General features: G+C 42.7%; 1 protein-coding gene across 1 annotated transcript in view; it reads right to left on the bottom strand.

The window, feature by feature from the left end:
* Positions 1–560: 560 nt before the first annotated feature.
* SCN10A (sodium voltage-gated channel alpha subunit 10) overlaps positions 561–21,024 on the bottom strand; it is an 86,568-nt gene continuing 66,104 nt past the window's right edge. The window contains exons 20-27 of the mRNA XM_051979262.1: positions 18,687–18,860; positions 17,642–17,764; positions 13,650–13,931; positions 9,056–9,113; positions 7,563–7,700; positions 6,320–6,420; positions 4,186–4,456; positions 561–2,491 (exon numbers count right to left, since the gene is read on the bottom strand). Of these exons, the coding sequence (XP_051835222.1) occupies positions 1,257–2,491; positions 4,186–4,456; positions 6,320–6,420; positions 7,563–7,700; positions 9,056–9,113; positions 13,650–13,931; positions 17,642–17,764; positions 18,687–18,860 (2,382 nt within the window). The 3' untranslated portion in view covers positions 561–1,256. The remainder of the gene's footprint in view (positions 2,492–4,185; positions 4,457–6,319; positions 6,421–7,562; positions 7,701–9,055; positions 9,114–13,649; positions 13,932–17,641; positions 17,765–18,686; positions 18,861–21,024) is intronic.

Genomic DNA, 21,024 nt, shown 5'->3' with positions numbered 1-21,024 from the left:
TTCTGTACCCAAGGGAATATTGGGTCCTGATTCTGAGCTGAGCTGAAGAAATGATATTCACTAAAGAATCCTAGGTCAGATCAGCCCGGCTCACTCAGGGACTGGAGGGACTCCTGGACTTGCTTCTCCTTTCTTCTTATTATAGTCAACATCCTACAATTGCCTCCCTGATGCTCAGTTTTCTCATTTAAAAGGTAAGGGGCTGAGATTAGAGCGAATCTAAATGTTCTTCCAGCTCTAGAGTCAAAAAGGCACATTTAAGCTTGATGTTGCAAATGTCCAAAGAGTAAGAGCAGTAACCTCTGCTCTCATGGTCTTGGATACCATCTCCCCAAGAGCAATTAGAAGTAATGACTGCAATTAATCTAGCTGTAAAACACCAAAGGCAGAGGAAGGGAAGAGGGTAGTGTTAATGATAAATACCAATCTCATTTCATTTTAAAATGTGCTTTAAAATGGATTGTTGGTCTTGACAGTAAATCTCCTTTTTTTTAAAAAAAAATCTACTTTAATAGCTGTACCAAGTTCTTTTACAGCATCTCCAGGGAGTAGTACATTGGGCCAGAGGGGTGACACTGGATCTCTAGCATGCAGCCATGCAAAGTTTTAACTAAGGTCTCAGGTCCCCATAGGTGACGCTTGCTGGCCTGCCTCTGAACTCCAACATGCTGGTAATCATTCCGATCCTGAGAGTTTTCCCCTTCGGAGTCTCTGCTCCTCTTGTCTTCCCAGCAGAAAAAGGTCAGAGGAGAGAGGAGGAAACTCCTGGTGGTCTCAGTGACAAAGCTCGGAGAATAAAGTTCTTTATTCTTTATAGAGATGTTGGAATTCACATCTGTATCCCACCCTGTCCATGATGAAGATTGAGTCTTAGGGCAGGTAGGTCAAATAAAAAATTAATAAAGTTCAAGGGGTGGATTTTCTCTCTTTATCCTCTCCAGGATTGTAAGAAATCCAGTTTCAGTTACCAAAATTAAGAAGAAAAGAACATGAAAACGCAATGTCCTTGTTTTGATTTTTAAATGAAGTTGGGGCTTCGGGACTTCCAGCAGAACAGTTAGTTCTCCCCAACTAGGGATGGTGGTCCTGATATATCTATATGCTCTTTCCCAGACCTCCTTCCCCCTGGCCCCTGGCATGCATTTATGAGAGATGGGCTGAGCCTGAGGGGCCATCTGTGGTCAGGAAAAAAAGCTAAGGGTGCATTAAGAATTGTGTACGAGTCTGCAGAGCAGATTTCGGAGCTGTCCAGGGTACTATATTGACGAGGCTTTGTCCACGACCTGGGACGGCTGCTCATAGCCAGCATCTTCCTCGTTTATGCCGGTATCGGATGTGTCCAGCTGTCCTTCCTCACTGAGGCCTCTGGTGACACTGTCATAAGATGGGGGGAAGGACATGGTCGATGCCGTTTCTGACTTGTCTGGAAGCCCGCTGTTTTCCTTCATCATGAATTCAATCAAGCCTTCATCTTCAGTGGCCCTCTCACACACCCGTTCCCCAGAATTATTAGGACGTGCATCGAGGACCTGTCGGAAGGACTGCTGGATGAGGTAATTTCTGTAGGCCCTTTGAATGATGGAAGCGGACACATTTTCCTGTTTTGATCTCAGAGTTGTTGCGATTGGTTCATAGGACTCTTTAGAAGGATTAGCTGCCATGAACTTTTCCTCCATTTGGGCTTTCAGTGTGTCCATATCCCCAGATTCTCCCAGCACTCTCTTGGTAAAGGCAAACAAGATGTCTAAGCAGTGGATCTTGTCCCCCGTGACCAAAGGCAGGTCCATCTGGATGAGCGTATTCTGGTTGGGTTTTGGAATGCGAAGGGGTTCTGTCAGAGCATCTGCAAAATCTGAGAGGGCTGAGAACGTAATGAACTGTGTGGCCTCCGGGTCAAACTTTTCCCAGGTCTCATAGAACATGTCGAAGTCGTCCTCGCTCAGCGGCTCCGTGCTCTCCTCCGTGGCCACGTTGAAGTTCTCAAGGATGACGGCGATGTACATGTTGACCACGATGAGGAAGGAGACGATGATGTAACTGACAAAGAAGGCGATCCCGATTGTGGGATTTCCGCAGTTTCCTCTGGATTTATTGGAGTGTATTAGATCTGGGTCACAATATGGCTGCCCCCTGTTGAGGATGGGGCTGAGCAGCCCGTCCCAGCCGGCCGACGTGGTGATCTGGAAGAGGCAGAGCATGCTGTTGGCGAATGTTTGGAAGTTGAACATGTCGTCGATCCCGGCCTCCCACTTGACGTAGGCAAAGTTGGCCATGCCGAAGATGGAGTAGATGAACATGACCAGGAAGAGCAGCAGGCCGATGTTGAAGAGGGCGGGGAGGGACATCATGAGGGCAAAGAGCAGCGTGCGGATCCCCTTGGCCGCTCGGATCAGCCGCAGGATGCGGCCGATGCGGGCCAGGCGGATGACTCGGAACAGCGTCGGGGAAAAATAATTTTCCAGTGACTTCATGATGCCAGAAAACACCAAACCTTTAAAAGAAAGGGGGAGGGGGCTGTAAATTTTTAAAATTCTAGGATCCAAATCAGAACAAGGACAACATAAATTGTCATCTCTTGGTCAGTTTCTTGACTACTATATTTCTTCTTTCCTCCCTTCCCCTTTTTTCTTGCTTGTTCCTTTTCTCCCTCCCTCTTTCTCTCTCTCCCTTCCTTCTCCCCCTTCCCTTCCCCTCCTTTCTACTTTCCCTCCTCTCTTTCTCCCCCGTCTCTCCTCCCTCCCTCCCTTCTTTCTTCATTCCTTCTCTTTAGTACAGGGCCCTGTCCATAGTGGATGCTAGATAAATGATTGTTAACTGAGAGGCTGATTGAATGCTACTATATACATCTTAGAAAGGCATTACTGCCAGGGATGTCACAGTGAACTTGGATGTAAGTTCTGGGAGAATTTGCTAAGCAACCATTGTCCAGTGCTAGTCTAGAAGCTTTTAGTCTCTTTGAAAATGACTTGGGGGAGAATCCATTTGGCGCTAATGGAAGCTAAAAGAGACTGGAGAAATGAATAGGGAGAGGGGAGCATGATGTATTTCCAGGTATTTTTCCTCCTCTCCATTTCTACCACCACAACCAAGTGAAATTTTGGAAAGGAAAAACAAGGACTTATGATAGTTTTGTGGTCATGGTTATAATCTGAACCTAGATTAGGGAGATTTTTACATAACTGAGTATCTGAAAAAATCAGGTTCCAGTTTTCTTTCCATCAGGAAAATATCATTAGAACAAAGCCAATGATTATGGCAACAAAATACAGAGTTTTCTTGAGAACATGACCCCTGGTTTCCATCTGGGAGGGACACCAGCAAACATGGCTAATGTCTACACAAACTGGTTCACTTCCCATAATGCATTCTCTGGATTATATAGAACAGTTCTCCCCCCTTTTAAAGGGGGTCTGGATGTATGATTTCACTGTTACTGGGAATCCTCCATGAGGAAATTCCCTCTTTCAATGGCGATGGGCAAGTGTTCTGGAATGTGGAGTTTCAGAGAGTTGCCTGGAACATTGAACGATCAAGTCACTCTATGAAGCCCACATAGAATTCCAATCCCTCTATTTTTGTCCACCTGCATTTTCGATTCCCTTCACAGGCTAATTGTACACTATTTCAAAGTCCAACTCTTTTTTGTACAGCAAAATAATGATTTGGACATGTATATTTATATTGCATTTAACTTTTACTTTAACATATTTAACACGTATGGGACTACCCGCCATCTGGGGGAAGGGATGGGGAGAAGGAGGGGAAAAGTTGGAACAAAAGGATTTGCAATTGTCAAGGCTGAAAAGTTACCCATGCATATATCTTGTAAATAAGAAGCTATAATAAAAAAAAAAGAAAGAAAGATCAAGTCACTTTCCCAAGATCACATGGCCCTGACACATGTCAGAGATGAGATTTGAACCCAGCATCTCCTGACTGTGGGACCAATTCCTTCACCACTCTCACGGCACACAGTTTGCTTTAACAATCTCTGAAGCACTTGCTCTAAGCAAAATGTCTCAGCACTAAGAAAACTTCAGAGGTCAAGGGGACTTTGAGCTGGGTTCCTGGATCAATGAGGTAAGTTCAAAGAAGCATCCCATCGTGGTTCCCTCATCAGTTTCTAAGCCAACTCTGCCCAGATCACAAGCTCAGGGCTCCCCCTCCCTCCACACGATCACTTACTTGTGATTGAGAGGACCACAACAATTAAATCAAATATGTTCCACCCATTGATGAAGTAGTAATGTCTCAGAGCAAACACCTTCAGAACACACTCTGTTGTGAAGACGGCAACGAAGAACTGATTGATCCGGTTAAGGATTCTGGTTTTCTCTTTACTCTGGTCATCTGTCTCCACCATCATGGTGATCATATTAAGGCAGATGAGAACCATGATGGCCACATCAAAGGCTTGCCGGGTCACGATATCAAACACGAAGCCTTGGTATTTATTCTGGGAAAAAGAGAAGAGGTCACGTTAGCCAGCCAATAAGCATTTATTTATGTGTTAACAAGGTTTGGAAATGGGAACTCCATAGCATGGTAGAATTGCTGATGCTTTGGACAAGCACTTCACTCCAAAATGCTTTCAGGATAAGAATATTGGGAATGTGAATGTGTGTATTTGTGTGTGTGTGTGTGTGTGTGTGTGTGTTCTTTTATGTGTGTTTTTATAGAGGGAGTGAAGATCGAGCATGGACAAGACTATGAACCTTAGAATATGAGGCATCTCCTATCGAAGAGGAGGAAGCTTCCCATCTAATAGATGAGTCTAATTCACTATGTCTGGTAAAAAGAAGTATTTTCCACATCCTGGAGCAAACTCTGGACATCCTCCCCTGGTCATAGGTCTGGGTAAGGGTTCTTTAACTAGTACGTATTTTCTTCTTCTTCTTCCTCTTCCTCCTCCTCCTCCTCCTCCTCCTCTTCCTCCTCCTCCTCCTCCTCCTCCTCTTCCTCCTCTTCTTCTTCTTCTTCTCTTCTTCTTCTTCTTCTTGTTCTTCTTCTTGTTCTTGTTCTTGTTCTTCTTCTTCTTCTTCTTCTTGTTCTTGTTCTTCTTCTTGTTCTTCTTGTTCTTGTTCTTCTTCTTGTTCTTGTTCTTGTTCTTCTTCTTCTTCTTCTTCTTCTTCTTCTTCATCTTCATTTTTTGCTGAGGCAATTGGGGTTAAGTGACTTGTCCAGGAAGTGTCTCAGGTCCTCCTGACTTCAGGGCTGGTGCTCTATCCACTGCACCACCTAACTGCTCCTTATATGTATGTTCTTACCTTTGGCTTCCTGCTTTTTTTCTTCCTTCATCAATCTGCTCCCAAGCTATGCTGATTCTTCCATCAAAGAATCTCTCCATCCTCATTATCACAATCAAATCTAATTCTTCAATGTCTCCTACCTGGATTAATTTCCTGGACCCTTAAGTGTTCTTCCAGAGTCTTGCACCCTTCCAATTCATGGGCATTAAAAGTAGGTCCGAGGCAGCTGGGTAGCGCAGTGGATAGAGCACCAGCCATGAAGCCAGGAGGACCTGAGTTCAAATCTGACCTCAGACATTTCCTAGCTGTGTGATCCTGGGTAAGTCACTTAACCCCAATTGCCTCAGCAAAAAAATAAAAATAAAAAAAAGTAAGTCTAATGAAAATGATGTTGATTTTGGAGTCAAAGGGCTTAAGTTTGAATACTGGGTCTGAAACTGACAATGTGATCTATCTTAGATAATTTTACCCACTTAGCTCTCCTTTTCCAGACTTCTAAAATGAGGGACCAGATGATCTCTGACTTTGCTCCCTGCTCTTCATCTATTATCCTACAGTCCTATGACAAGAATTATATTTAGCGGTAATAAAGACAGCAAGATTGGCAACAGAAGAAGAGATTGGAAAGGGCACAAAAAGCAAGTTGGTGACCATGGTTTAGTTCTTTCTTAAACAACTGTGAATACTCTGGAGTTGATGGAGCCATGTGGGATTTTATTTTGTATTTCCTTTTCTCATCTGAAGTTTTGCTGTGTCAGTGGCTTTGTGTTGAATTGGTTCTTTGGCCATGTAACCGCATTCTAATATGAAAACTTCTTCATCAAAGCAGACCAGGAACAACACCTCTGGAACTTAGAGTCTTGGGGAGTTCACTGGGAGCATCGAAAGGCTATGCATTGCCCAAGGTCACAAAGCCAGTAAGTGTCAGAGGTAGGATTTGAATCCTGGTCTTTTTGGCTCCAGGACTGATCTGTTAGCCACTATACCACACTGCCTCCCTGTTGATGACTATTAAGTTTATAAGAAAAAAAATATATACATATAAAAGCACAAGTAATTCTAAGACTTACCAGTGGTCTTGGGATTGGTTTTTGAGGCTTCTTGGATCCCAGTTTTTTCATGGCGTTATAATATTTCTTTTGTTCTTCGGTCATGAATATATCTTGACCACCTAAGTACAGCAGTTAACATTACCATTAACAAAGAGAATGGCCAGCTGGACACACACACACACACACACACACACACACACACACACAGAGAGAGAGAGAGAGAGAGAGAGAGAGACAGAGAGAGAGACAGAGAGACACAGAGAGAGAGAGAGACAGAGAGAGAGAAAAAGAGACAGAGAGACAGAGAGAGAGAGACAGAGAGACAGAGAGAAAAAGAGAGAGAGACAGAGACAGAGACAGAGAGACAGAGAGAGAGAAAAAGAGAGAGAGAGAGAGAAAGAGAGAGAGAGAGAGAGAGAGAGAGAGAGAGAGAAAGAGAGAGAGAGAGATCAAATTTCAAAGAATTTGAAATTGGAAAGGACCTAAGACAGCTCCTAATCCAGGCTCTAGAAGTCCATGGAAAGTCACTCTTCTGGACAGTGACCATATTCAACTTCACTCTCCTCCCCTAATGACTTAAACTCTTAATCTCATCATCAGCTCCAAGTCTAGGACCACAAGGCTATGTCCACCTGTAAATTCAAATTCTCTTTCCACAAAATTCATCACAGCCAGTCAGGGGCCAGACCTTGTTTGGGACAAACCTGTGGCCAGCTATAGAGGCAGAGAAGGATGCCCTTTATCTAGTCTTGGGATTGTAGTCATACACAATAGCCTCAGACAACTGCCCATTCGACCTGCCTTTCAACCCGGCTGTCCCCAGTCCAGCGACACATGTTTATGTTCGATCCTCATCCATGAGGGTACAGACCATGCCATAGGCTAAACCTTTATCCCTCCATTACCAAGTGTACACAGTAGAGAGTCAATAATTGTTTTCTTGAATGACTTGAGTGAATCCCTGGATAGAAGAGAAATAGGGACCCAAAAGGTTCTTTCCTGGCCACCTCTACCCCCAGGCTACCACCACTAGTCAGAGAGAAAGAATTGCATTAGAATGGGAGTTCCCTGAGCTCAGACTGTCTTTCCTTTTTATCCCTTGCAGTTAGCACAGTGTCTGGCACTCAGTTTGCAATGTTTATTGACTATTGGCTATTGCAAACGACTCCTGCACCAGTCTTTGAGGGCTGGAGCTAGCGACTCAGAAAGCCACAGGTAGGATCATTGAAGAGCTTCAAGAGATTATCCACTTAAGAGAGACTTATCTTTTTCTTTTGTTGATTGAAATTGTCGATTATAACTCCAACGAAGAGGTTCAGTGTGAAGAAACCCCCGAAGATGATGAAGATGACAAAATACAGGTACATGTAAAGGTTGGCCTCCCACAGGGGCTGCTCCTCTTGCTATGGCCAAACAGAGCAGAAGCATTAGGAGCCCAGGCCACAAGCTTGTGTGGACAAAGATAAGCTGAGTTATCATGAACCCAGGGACATCCTCCAAGGATTGGCAGCCCAAGGGTTCAGGTTTGCCTCAGTCCCAAAATGGACCTAGAAGGGAAGCTCATGGCAGGAAATGAGATAAAGTCATGAAAAGATTTGATTGAAAAGCAATAAAGCCCTCCCAAATCCCAAACAAATCAAAATAAAACAAAAAACCAAACCACAAATGAGGCTTTGATGACTGAGCAGAATCTTGACCACTCATAGGTGGCCATTGATAGGACTCCTGGGAGATCCTGTGCCTGTGGGGACACTAAGAAGGGCTTCCTTTCCTTTTTGCTTCAGTCACCAAAGTTAAAGGTTGTTTTGAGATCTCACTTCTCCAGAAGCTAAAACCACAGGGGAAGGAGGTGAGAGGTTCTAAGATGGCACCTTTCTCTAAGCATCTTTCCCCTCTCCTGACACCAGGCCTGAAATCACCCCCCTTAAAGAGTCATTCCTTGGCTAAGTCATGGGCTTATCTAGGTCATTGTCTCAAAATGCAAATTTTGAGGGGGAGAGATTGGAGAGACATGGTCAGTTTGTATTATTTTCCAGAGAATGATTATGTCAAATTGATGCAAGGGATTGTTGGAAAATATCTTCACCTCTTCCCACCCTCCCTCCATCCCTTACATGGGTATCTCTCTCTCCAAAGCTCCCTTCCCACTCCTCAGCATTTATGTTGTATCTACTACTGCTTTGTCGATGTTATTTCCCTCATTGGAACGTAAGCCCCTTGAGAACAGAAATCATTTTTGCCTTTTTTTTTTTTGGCATCTCCAGTATTTAGCACAGCTCCTGGCCCAGAGGAAGCCCTTGAAAATGCTTGTTGACTGATTGATTGATTGCCTGAAATGCTACTATTAATTACATCACATCAAAAGAAGAATTGCTCTCTCTAGTCTCCTCTTTTCCAATCTCACAACAACTCAGGGAGAACCTCTCACAATCTCTAGCCTCTCATCAAATCCTTCTTCTGAGAGGAGGCCCAAGGACAGAGGGAGCTACAGCGGTTGGGATGCTTTGGCAACAGCTGGTGCTATGGACAAGAGATCCCCTTTCCTCTCTGGGGCAGCTGGGAAGGGCTTTTTTGGAGGTGGGAGGAAGACAGTTCCAGTCACCTAAACCTCATTCCCAATCCACAATAAATTCTAGCACGTGGCCACTTCTTTTGCCGTCACCTATGGAACAGGGGGATCATGATGTTGGTACAGGCTGAGAACGATTACATGAAGACGTGAGGCGGCAAGAATTCTACTCCAAGCTCACCGACTCACCTTCCGGGAATCCACAGCAGCATACATGATATCCATCCACCCTTTGAATGTTGCCTGCAAACAAGGGCAGATGGCAAGTCTCAGAGTCGGGCAGCAGCACGGGCCTGAAATCCTATTTTCAAATACTTTCTATTTTATGTCCCCAGACAATTGGCAAAGAGTTCTTGCCTCAGTTGTCTTCATGAGATATATATATGTGTGTGTGTGTGTGTGTGTGTATATATGTGTGTGTGTGTATATATGTGTGTGTGTGTATATATATATATATGTATGTATATATATATACATACATACAAACTGCTTTGCATATGGAACTGAAGGAGCTTTCAAGGCTCTAAAACAAGGTTAGGAGACAGGAGCAGGGCAGAGGAGAAGGTTCCTAGAGATGTGGATAATCACTTAATGTCAGGAAATGTGGATTCAGCCATTATGTGGGTCTGACCCAAAGCCCTTTGCATAGGTGGGGAATAGTGGAAAGAATGCTGGATTGGGCAATTCCCAATCTGGGGATCTGGGTTAAAATCCTGCCTCTGACCATACCTGGGCGACCTTGGATTTGACACTTAAAATTTCAGACCCAAGTTTTCTCTTCTGTTAAACAAGGGAGTTGGACTAGATGAGCTTAAAGATTGTGTTCGGCTCTACATTTATGGTTTAAATCCCAGACCTGTTATTTACTGCCCATGTGTCATTAGTGGCACCGTGGATAGAGTGACAGGTTGGGAGTCAGGAAAAACCGAGTTTAAATCCAGCCTGAGACACTAGCTATGTGACTGGGCAAGTCACTTCTCCTTAGTCTCCTCATCCCCCACACGGGGATAATAATAGCTCTTACCTCCCAAGATTGTTTTGAGGACCAAGTGGAATAATTACTGTAAAATGTTTAGCACAGTGCCTTGAAAGTAGCAGGTACTAAATAAATGTTAGATTAACCTCTGTGGGTCTCAGGTTCCTCTTCTATAAAATAAGAAGGCTGGACTAACTGATCTTTTAGGAGCTTTTCCATTCTAACTTTGTGATCTGATGATTCTAGTTGATGCCTGACATATGTTTGATGGGGAGGAGGAGTCCGTTTTTTATATTTTTCTATATTTCTACTTTCTCTAAGACTCTCCATAATCATGGCTCTGGCACGTCATTCATCCTGGCTTATATCTGAACAAAAATCCCTCCTATATTATCCCTAACAAGCAGTACTACAGCTTTCCTTTGAAGACCATTAATGGTGAAAAGCTCATGACATTTCAGGCAATGCTTCCCATTTGGGGGAAATTTTCCTTAGAACCTGAATTTGCATAAATCAGAATAGTCAATTTCCCATAACAATCTTGTAGGTATTTGAAGACAATTATCCCGTCTTTCCCAAGGTTTATTTCCTCCAGACTAAATATCCTTGGTTCCTTCAATGGCTTTTCCTAAAACATGGTAGCCAAATGAAGGACCTCGGGTCAGATATGTAGGGTGAGCAAGGAACGCACCTTGAAGCCAGTGGCTCTCATGTTGAAAATATATTGGTCAAACAAAGGAATGGGAACTCCCATTAAAGAAATCCCCTTTGCTAATATAGAGCAATACCCACCCTATGACTTAAAAGTCTTGTAGGGTTTCCTGCATCACTAAGAGCTTAAATAATCTGCTAAAGGTCAAACAGCCAATATTTGTCAGAGACGGGATTTGAATTCCAAGCCCATTTCTCTAGCCATCCTTTACCAGAATGGTTCTTTTTCTGGACACCATGCTTCTCTCAGATTAGTTTGTCTCCTTTGATTATCAGGCTATACTTCCTGTTCCTACTGAGTTTATAGATCTCTATATGTCTCTAGTGTCTTATCAGATGGCTACCATCTTACTTGTACCAACCTGCCCTTTATACATAGCTGTCACTTGACACTGGAAGAAACATAAACATTATATATTCTCTGTAGTCCCTGGAAAGTTTCTCCTAAAGAGGAAGTGAAACAGTTTCCTTTCCATCCCTCCTTTCTCTGTCGTTCTTAATAGTAGCTCTTGTGGATAACAGTCTGTTTGCCATAACCAGGGATTAGTTGTGATGGTGAAGGAGTGTCTTTGGTGAGGTTTTATTTATTGAAAAGGTTCCCCCCCTTTTCTTTTTCTCTCCATTTCCCCAGTTTTCTTGTGAGCTTCCTCTTGCTTGCTCAGCTGGCTTTTATTCCTAATTAGTAGAGGTAGGATTCCAAGGCTCCAATGCCAATAGATTTTGCTGGCAGCTATTGTCTGTAAGCAGCTCTTAAACAGAAATCAAGCCGACAGGCCTCTCTCACCTCTGAGATTGCCCACTTTAATCCTTTCCCAGGGTCCCTCTGTTCCTGGCATATTACTTGAGCAAGACTCAGATGGGATGTTGTCTATGAAAGTAGATGTAAATGGATGATTGACCCAAAGCACAGCCTCAAGATGTCAGGAAGCTAGTGCAGGAAGTGCCAGCAGTAGGCTGTTTTCATGAAGGGTTGCTATTGGCCAGTTTCGGCATGGCAGCCACCCCAGGACATCAACACCGGTATTGGCTCCCTAGGGATGTTGAGTGATGTGAATTGTGCCCATGGGGTCCTCTGTGTCCATACCGGCTGATGTTCTGTTAGAGAACTGGTCGCCATGTTTGCTTTTACCATCTTGGATAAATCCTTGTGTCCCCACTGCTGAGCTGCCACGCTGTAGCCTTTTTCCAATGATTTGTGAGGCCCAATCTCTTAGTGGAAAAGGGATAGAGGAATCTGGAACATGAGGGAGATGGCCCAGCCACCTCTGCTAGGAGGGTCCTGAGTTCCCTGCTGGTGAACTGAGGTATAGCCCAGGTGGAGGAGCTGTTCAGTCTTCTGGCTGAGATAGTATCAGGATGGTGTTGGAAGATATCCATGTTGTACAGTGGAAACTGTATGGACTTTAGAGTCCATATCACTCCCAGACAACCATGTCAACCTCTCTGAACCTCAGTCTTCTCATTAAAATGGAGAGAAAGACCCTTGCCTTCTGTGCCTTACAGAGTTGTGGAGATGACATCATTGTAGGGAATGACCAGTGTAGAAACTCCTTTTGACGGTCAAGAAAGAGGCTGGTTTTGGGATCAAAGGACATAAGCTCAAAATCCAATACTACCAATTTTAACATGGGGGATCTTGGATAAGTCATTTTTCTCTAAACCTATATTCTCCTCTGTAAGATGAGACCTGAAAGCATCAGAAGAGACTTTAGAAGCCGGCCTCTTCATTGTGTGCACAAGGAGACAGAACCACAGAGGTTGAATGAAAGGGTTGGGCCAGCTGGCCCTGACAAGCCCCTCCTAGCTCCAGATCTAACAGCCCACCACACAGAGAGCTGCTCTCCTGCAGCTTTTTTATTCTTAGAGAGATGCCCAACTTGCCCAATGTCTCACAACCTGCATGTCAGCAGAGGAACTTGAGTCTCCTGAATCTAAGACTAGACAGACCTCTGTCCACCTGTGGAAACCTTAAAATGCTATAAAATCCTGTGAGTTCTCGGTACCATGCCCCGGTTCCTGGAATGAGGCAGTGGCTTGATGGCATCTAGGAAGGGCAACAGAGCAAAGTTTCGCAGAATCACAAATTTAGAACTCTGCAGGACTTGAGTCATCTGGTCCAAGCCTCTCATTGTAAAGATGAATTAACACACAGAGCTGGGTCTGTGTCCCAGGTCCTCTGGCTTCAGACCTGATGCTCTTTCCCTGGAGTTTGCCTGATCTCTTACTGATTACATTTAATTAATTAAATGTTCATTAACCCTTTGCTTATTCTGTTGTTGCTGTAGACTTGAGAAAGATGCAGCAGATCCCTCAGGATTCCCATAGTGAGAGAGGCGATACAGGCCCTGGGAAACAACAGCTTTTGTACTGGACCCAGTGAGCAGGAATTAGATGTGCTTTCTGTTCTGAACCTTGCGACCCAGGGCAAGCATCGGGGAACAGAAGCAAAGAGCTCAAACTGGAGAAGTCATTTTCTGGGGGGATCTGTAGGAGAGGATACCATTGCATGGCCAGGGGGATGGGGTGAAAGTTTCCTTTCTCATCTCTTCTGCTCTGCTTATTCTTTAAATATCTTTTGCCTTGGACTAACAAACCTCTGGCTGGTTTAGTAAAACAACATTTGTAAAGGTTTAAATGAAAGCTGATTTAAAACATGCCTTTAACCTAAAGTTTTTTATGCTTAGAATCTATAATGATTAGATTACTTAGATTGAATAGAAGACTTGTCCATTTCTTTCTATCATTCTTTTTTTTTTGTTTGTTTGTTTGGATTTTTTGTTGTTGTTGTTGGTGTGGCAATTGTTAAGTGATTTGCCCAGGGTCACACAGCTAAGAAGTATTGTGTCTGAGGTCACATTTGAACTCAGGTCCTCCTGTCTTCAGGGCTGGTGCTCTATCCACTGCACCACCTAGCTGCCCCTCTTTCTGTCATTCTTAAAGACAAATGGAATGGCAGAATGCTCGGTGACCTTCGGTTTTTGCAAACTCTTGCTGCCATTTGGCTTTTGGATGCCATATTTCTATGACTTCTCCTTGGCCATTGTCGCCATCACATTACTCTCCCAATGACAATAGACAAGAAAAGGACTTACCACCTGCAGAAGAGCAAGGTAACCTATTCCCACATTATTAAAGTTGACTTTCACAGTGTCCCAGAAGAGACCTGAAGCACTCTGGTTATTACATTGGGCCTTGTCATTGGCGATGGACACATTCACAGGGGAGAAGTCTCCCACAGTGAGGTTAACGCATCTGCCAAATTTTCCTGAAAACAGATTCACTCCCATGATGCTGAAGATGAGCCAGAAGATAAGACAGACCAGAAGGACATTCATGATGGAAGGGATTGCACCAACCAGGGCATCTACAACCACCTGGAAAGAGAGAAAGACACAGAGAGGGACAGAGACAGAGAGGGAGAGAAGTAGAGACAGAGAGACGGGGAGAGACAGAGATACAGAGAAAGACAGAGACCAAGAGAGAAAGAAACAGAGAGAGAGACAGACACAGAGAGAAGAAAGACAGAGGCAGACAGAGAGAGATGAGAGAGAGATTCAGAGAGAAATGAAAACAGAGACAGAGACAGAAAGATAGAGACAGAGAAGAAGGGGAGAAGGAAAAAAGGGAGAGGAAGAGAGATAACAATGACTATTGTTATAAAATGAACAAGTTACAGAAAAAATGTACTGATTGGACAGTAGAATACTTTCTGTCTTTGGTAAAATATCAAGATTAGACACTCATTAAGGCTGCAGAATTGGATTTCTGGAGGGTTTTTAGAAAAAAAAGTTTGACTTTCACTAGTTAGGGATGGATTCAAAATACTTCTCCTGGGACAAAGAACACCAGAGTCCAGCAGTGGAATGGATAGAGCACCCCACCTGGAGTCAGAAAGACCAGGGTTCAAATCCTGTCTCAACCCACTTGTCAGCAATATAATTCTGGACAAATTTATTAACTTTCCTGAGCCTTTTTCTTAATTATAAAAAAGGAGATAACAAGATTGCTTTGTCAATCTCACAGGATTGTTGGGAGGCTCAAATAAGGCGATATATGTATAAAGCTCTTTACAAAGCTTCAAGGATTATGTGAACATCAGTAACTAAGAGATAAGGACAATTTCATAAGCATAGTGAGCACACACACACACACACACACACACACACACACACACACTCTCTCTCCACATCCTTGCTTTGATATAATGAATCACAACCTGGAAACTGGTGCTGTGTCTCTCCAAAGCAGACCCAGATGCACCTGCCACTGGCGACTGTAGCTGCTTTTTCCCCCCAAGCATTTTTAGGTTTGAAAAGTGCTTTCCTTACATTCTCTCACTGGAGCCTCCCAGGAGGTGGCTACTCTCCATATGATTATGAATGAAGAAATTGAAACACAGACAGATTAAGTACAGAGTGACAAAGGGAGCAAGATTGCAGATTTGTCATTTGAACTCAACTTCATTCTGACTTCCAGTCTATGGAGTTCTATCCATGCTAACGTGATTCCTCTTCAGCTGTTGTTGTTTGTCCCTTGTTCTGGAAGAGGACCATGACATCAGAGAGCTGATGCCATGACATGTAAGGGAATTGGATTTGAATGAGGGAGTGCTGGGCAAAATCACCAGCCTCAGTTTCCCTTCCAGAGCCATCTAGGTTTAGTGGCCAGATAGATCAAGACCATGTAGTTGTCTCTACCTCAAGCATCAAACTATGAGAGTCTTTCCTTTTCCTTTTTGTGGTCTGCATCTTCCTCTTACCCAGGCATCTATACTTGGACTTGAGCTCTAAGCTACTTTTACCAGTTACCAGTTACTAAGGTAACCCTGGTTCTCAAAGTTCTTAGATGGAGCAGGACCTTTCCCTTTTTCAAACATCAATGGTTCCTCTGTGGCTACTCAGTCAGCAGCACTTTCCTTTTAGGATAGGGTTTCTACCAAGGATCTCTAGAGAACTTTTTAGGTGTATATAACTTTAGGGCCACTTTTGGCCCTTTTTGCATTGGGGAAAGTGGGGAAATTCAGTGATACCAATCTTCTTCCTGAATCAAAAACCTCTCCTTAATATGACATGGCAATAGAGAAAATTCATGGGTAGGGGAGCCACAGTGAGTTGAACTCCTCTCCAGCACTCAGTCTCACACAGATGCTTGCCTGTCCGCCCATACGTGTGTGGTAGAACCCCAGTCTAGCGCCTACAATTATAATTTTTATTATTCTTGTGACACATTGCTTTTATTACCGATCATTGTTGCAGGAATTCTGGAGGCAGGGCAGACACACACATGCACATTAAGGCAGATTATGGCAAGAAACCAGCCACTTTGGAAATTTGGTAGATAGGACCTGCCCAGGTAATAATCAGAACTGACATTTGTAGAGTGCTTTGAGATTTGCAAAATGTTTTATGCATTATCTCATTTACATAGGACTACTTGATTCGAGACTAGAAATACAGTCAAATTAATTTTAAAAGCCCTTTTATTTGATAAAAGTTACAACTGTGACTTCAGAAATAATTGAATCAATTAGGATTGCCCTTTTCCTCATTATTAAAATGAGGAAAGAGTGTAATATTCTCGAAAGAACCACTACCCCAGAAATGAGAAAGTGTGAGTTTGAATTTTGGCTCTGCTCCCAAATGCCTGTTTAACATTTGCATGAACAAAGATGATGTGGTGGGAAAGAGGGAAGGAACATTTATTTGGAGCAGCAGCAAGCAGCTGGTTTGGATGCATTGTCAGTTACCTATGCATAGAGAAAGTGCTTATTCAATTTTTCTGGGATTGGATTGGGTCAAATGTAGGAAAGAAGGAGAAAGTAAGACTGACTAGGGAGGGTAAGACTACATAGTATAGGGTCTTTAATGCTGGGATGAAGAAACTAGAATTTGTCCTATAAACAACAGGGAATCATGGAAGATTTTGGAACAGAGAAGTGACATAATTGGAACCACACATTAGTTGGGTTCCTCTGCTGGTGCTGTAGTTTGGATTGGAGAGAGAAGGCAGGAGGCTTTTGAGATAAAGAGCTCAGATTTGTCTGGTGAGGCAGTTCTTGGATATGAACCTTAAGGAAAATAAATAGGAGTAAACAAACAAAAAAAGAATGAAAGAATGAATAGATAGATAAATAATTAGATAGATAGATAGATAGATAGATAGATAGATAGATAGATAGATGTGAATCATTGCATTGAAATTGACTATGATGTAGGTCCAGCTTGGAATTCTTTCCAAGGGGCTCTTTCTATAGGGATTAGGAGGACCTGACCCAGCCTTATTCCAAGTGTATTTACTTACCAAAAAAATGTAGCCACTATCAGAAACATAATAGCATCTTAAGGTTTATAGAATGTTCCTATACATTATTTCATTTGATTCTCATAACAAGCCTGAGAATTGGGTGCTACAAATCAGCCTTTCTCCATTTTGCAAATCAACAAATTGAAACTTGGAGAGGTTGAATGGTTTGCCCAGGATCACCTAGACAGTGAGTCTCTGAGGCTAGCTGTGAATTTATCTTCTCGACTCTAGATCAAAGGAGTGAAAGGACACTCAGCTGTGGTGGGGACTTTTATTCACATGTTTTATTCACATTCACAAGGGTCTGTCCCACTTGATGGATACAGCGGGATAGAAATTGAGAAATCTTTCTGAATATCTCAGTTGGATATCACTCTTTCCCTGTAGTGGAGATGGAGAGATTTTAAATCCAAGTAGATTTTGGAATAATTTGGCCATTTCTCAAATGTTCCTCAGCAATAACTCATTGTTTTTCTTAACCTTATCCAGACTACGATAAGCACCATTTTTTTGTGTGTATCAGGTTTGATAAATGTCAGTCTGTAGAAAGAGATCTGCATTTAAGTCTGAAGATCTAGGTTCAGATCCTAACTTTGCTCTCTGTGTGACCTTCAGTCAGTCACTTCATTTCTATGGGGATCCATTTCCTCATCTCTAAAGTGAAAGGAGTTGGACTTGATGGTCTCTAAGGTCTATTACAGGTTCTTAATCTATAAACCTAGGGGAAAGGAAATGCTTTGGAATGGAGATCATTTTACCACGTTTCCCATTTCAGCCTTACCCTCATGCCTTCAAAGCGTGACAGCGCTCTCAGGGGCCTCAGCGCCCGGAGTGTCCGGAGGGATTTAATGGGACCAATGTCAGAGTAGCCAAGAGTACTTGCTATGAGGCTTATCATTGAAACCTGAAAGAAGGCCGAAAAGTTAGAGAAGGTCATTCTTTGAATTAGTTTTCTTTACAAAGAGGAAAAAAACCAATTCACAGAGTTGGGAGAGTGAATGCAGTGGAGGCTATCAGGGTTCTGCCGGTAAAGGTTTCACTGACTCTTTGGGGGGAAGGAGGGAATGTATCCATGACACTTTTAATCCGTTGTTAATTTTCCATCATTTTCTCATGTCCAATTAATAAAAAAAAAGCCAACAACAAATTAACTTAACTTGTGAATTACTCACATTGAAAATTCAACAATTAACTCCATGAGCTGGGATAATTTGACTCCAGCATAGGCTTGGGCCACGGTGGAAATCTCAAGAGATCTCCACACACTAAAACATTGGCTGGATCACATCAAATAGGGACAAATGTAAAATTGTACACTTGGGTTAAGAAATTGAACTTGCCAAATATGGAATGAATGAAGCACAGAGAGAAAACATTTCATGTGAAAAAGGTCTTTGTGTTTTCATGGACTAAAATTCTGGCTTCTCCTCTGGTCAGACACAATCCTGGCCCTCCACCATGAGTGGGATTCTCTCCCTCCTCATCTCCACTCCCCAGTTTTCTTCAAGTCCAAGCTAAAATCCCACCTTTTCTAAGACGTCTTTCTCTATCCCTAGTTCCACTGTCTCCAAGTTTATACTGTACGGATCTTGTTGTATTTAGTTGTCTCTCCCACTAGAATATAAGCTCTTTGAGGAAAGAAATTGTTTTTGTCTTTTTTTTTCAAGTTTTCAGTGCTTAGCACAGTGTCTGTGCTGAACACATAATAAATGCTTGCTGACTTGATCATCCAGGAGAGGATGATTGAACTGGCAAGAGGTGAGGAGAATATCTTTTCTGTGCCACCCAACCCAGGGGAGGAGACGGTCCATGAGGGCAGTACTCACATCCACAATGAGGAAGTCCAGCCAGCACCAGGCGTTAGTGAAGTAGGTCTTGAAGCCGTAGGCCACCCACTTCAGCAGCATCTCGAGGATAAAGATGTAAGTGAACACCATGTCAGCAAACTCGAGGATAGCTTTCAATGTGGGCCTGCTTTCCAGATAAACATCTTCGAAAGCCTGCAATGGAGAGGATAATGATATGCCCACCTATAGTACCCCTTTTAGAAAAATTTTCAAGAGATCCTAGCTCTCATCCTCTCTGATGGCCTTCTAGGATAGCAATGACCCATTTATTCCTATCTCCCCACCCTCCTGTCTGTCTGTATATATAGAGAGACATATATATAGCATACATGGTACATACACATACATGAAATACACACACTCACACACACACACACACACACACACATATATATATATATATTTCACAATTCACATATTTCAATTCAGTTACCAAATACCCATTCTATCAGACCTGGTTGGGATAAATGGGCCCATTCAAACAATCATGGGGAGCCCTGAAAACAATAACAAAAGGAACCTTTCCCAGGATCCAGATGTTCTTAACATTGGGATTGTGATCTTGTTTTGTTTTTGCTTTTGTTTTTTTAATTTGTGGATAACTTTATTTGAATACAATCAGTTTCCTTTGTAATCCTATCTATTTTAATGGATGTATTTGAAAACATCATTGTGAGAAGGGGCTTTGCCAGACTACCATTGGGAGCCACCAAAAGTTGGCAGAAAAGACCAACATCCTTGACAGGCTCATAGATTGAGAAGGACCTCCAAAGTCAAAGAGGAACCCGAGGGAGATGAAGTGGCTTGTTATGGCCATACAGGTTATCAGCAGTGTCGGTAGGATTTGACTCCCAATCCAGCACTCTTTCCATTACACCAGGCTGCCTTTCATTGGTTGTTTCAGACTTTGGAAATGAGCCCGAAGGAGCTTATTAGGAACTGTAGCTTGCTTTGTTTAAAGCAAAGGTACTCCCATATTTTCATACTTGAATAATTTGTGCTTCTCATCATTGTGGGTAGTCTTTCCACTAATCCAAATCTCAACCCATCTGTGCTTTCCCATCCTATGCTGCTTCTGTCTCTACTTCCTGTAACTCTTCTTGGCAGGGCTTCACCCCATGTCCTAGGGCCTCCTTTTACTTATCTGGACAATGAGGAGATGGACATTGATGGACTATATACTGGTCATGCCTCACTCTTGCCATGGGACTGGCCCAATTTTTCCCCCATTATACATTTTCTTACTAGAATGGGGATTGGACTTATTGCAAATATATGAGGAGCATTGGGCAGTGAGGAATGGTTCAGGTTTAGAAAGTCACAACTGTGTCAACTTTAATAACTAAAAAAAAAAACCATGACAGGGGCACAGGTGCTGTGTCCCAGAGGACAGACAAACTTCAGCATCAGGAGGAGAAGGAAGAAGGAGGGGTCGTAGGAATAGTGAAGAAGGTATTAGAGTTGGGGGAAGAGACTCTAATCTGGTTGCAACATTTATTACTAGCTGTGGGACTCTGAGCAAGTCTCTGAACCTCTGAAGTCTAAGTAGCTCTGGAGGACCATAGATTCTGTAAATTTCAGAGGGATTGCCCATGTGATTTAGCACCTGCTCCTCATATCCCATTGATGCACTCACAGATCCAGAACAAAATAAACCAAAAAAAAAAGTTTGTTTTGTGAATTTATACTCCTGCTTTCAGTAGGCAACAAGGTTTTTTAAACTTTTTCCACTTGTGATCTCTTTTCACCTAGGAAATTTGTATGCAACCCCCTGTATGTAGGTATATAAAATAGATGTGCAAATCAAACATTTACTGATAATAAATCATAATTTCATGACCCCCACATTCAGTTATGAGATCCCATATGAGGTCATGACTCACAGTTTAGAAAACTTTAAGTTTAGAAGTTTAAGTTAAGATGTTTAAATATAGAGGATAGAGCTGGAGTCAGCAAGATCTGAATTCAGTTCTTGTCTCAGATACTTAATGATCGTGTGACCTTGGACAAGTTAACTTTGCCTCAGTTTTTTCAACTGTTAAATGATAATAATTATAGTAGCTAAGTCACGAGGATCAAAAAGGATCAAAAAAGATAAAATTTATAAAGTGCTCAACACAATACATGGTGCATTAGGTGCTTAATTAATGCTTATTCCCTCCCCTTCCCATTTTATGGGTTAGAATGTAAGTTCTAAGGGGGCTGGGATTGTTTTGTTTCTTTGTCCTCTCAGTACTTAGAGAAATGCCTGATACAGTAGCTTTATTCAAAAAATGCTTGGTAATGAATTCAATCTGACTTCAAGAAGAAGCATTCT

Source organism: Antechinus flavipes, chromosome 1 (assembly GCF_016432865.1).
Source record: "Antechinus flavipes isolate AdamAnt ecotype Samford, QLD, Australia chromosome 1, AdamAnt_v2, whole genome shotgun sequence".
Taxonomy (NCBI): domain Eukaryota; kingdom Metazoa; phylum Chordata; class Mammalia; order Dasyuromorphia; family Dasyuridae; genus Antechinus; species Antechinus flavipes.
The sequence above is the reverse complement of the archived record's forward strand: the minus strand, read 5'-3'. Positions and strand labels throughout refer to the sequence as shown.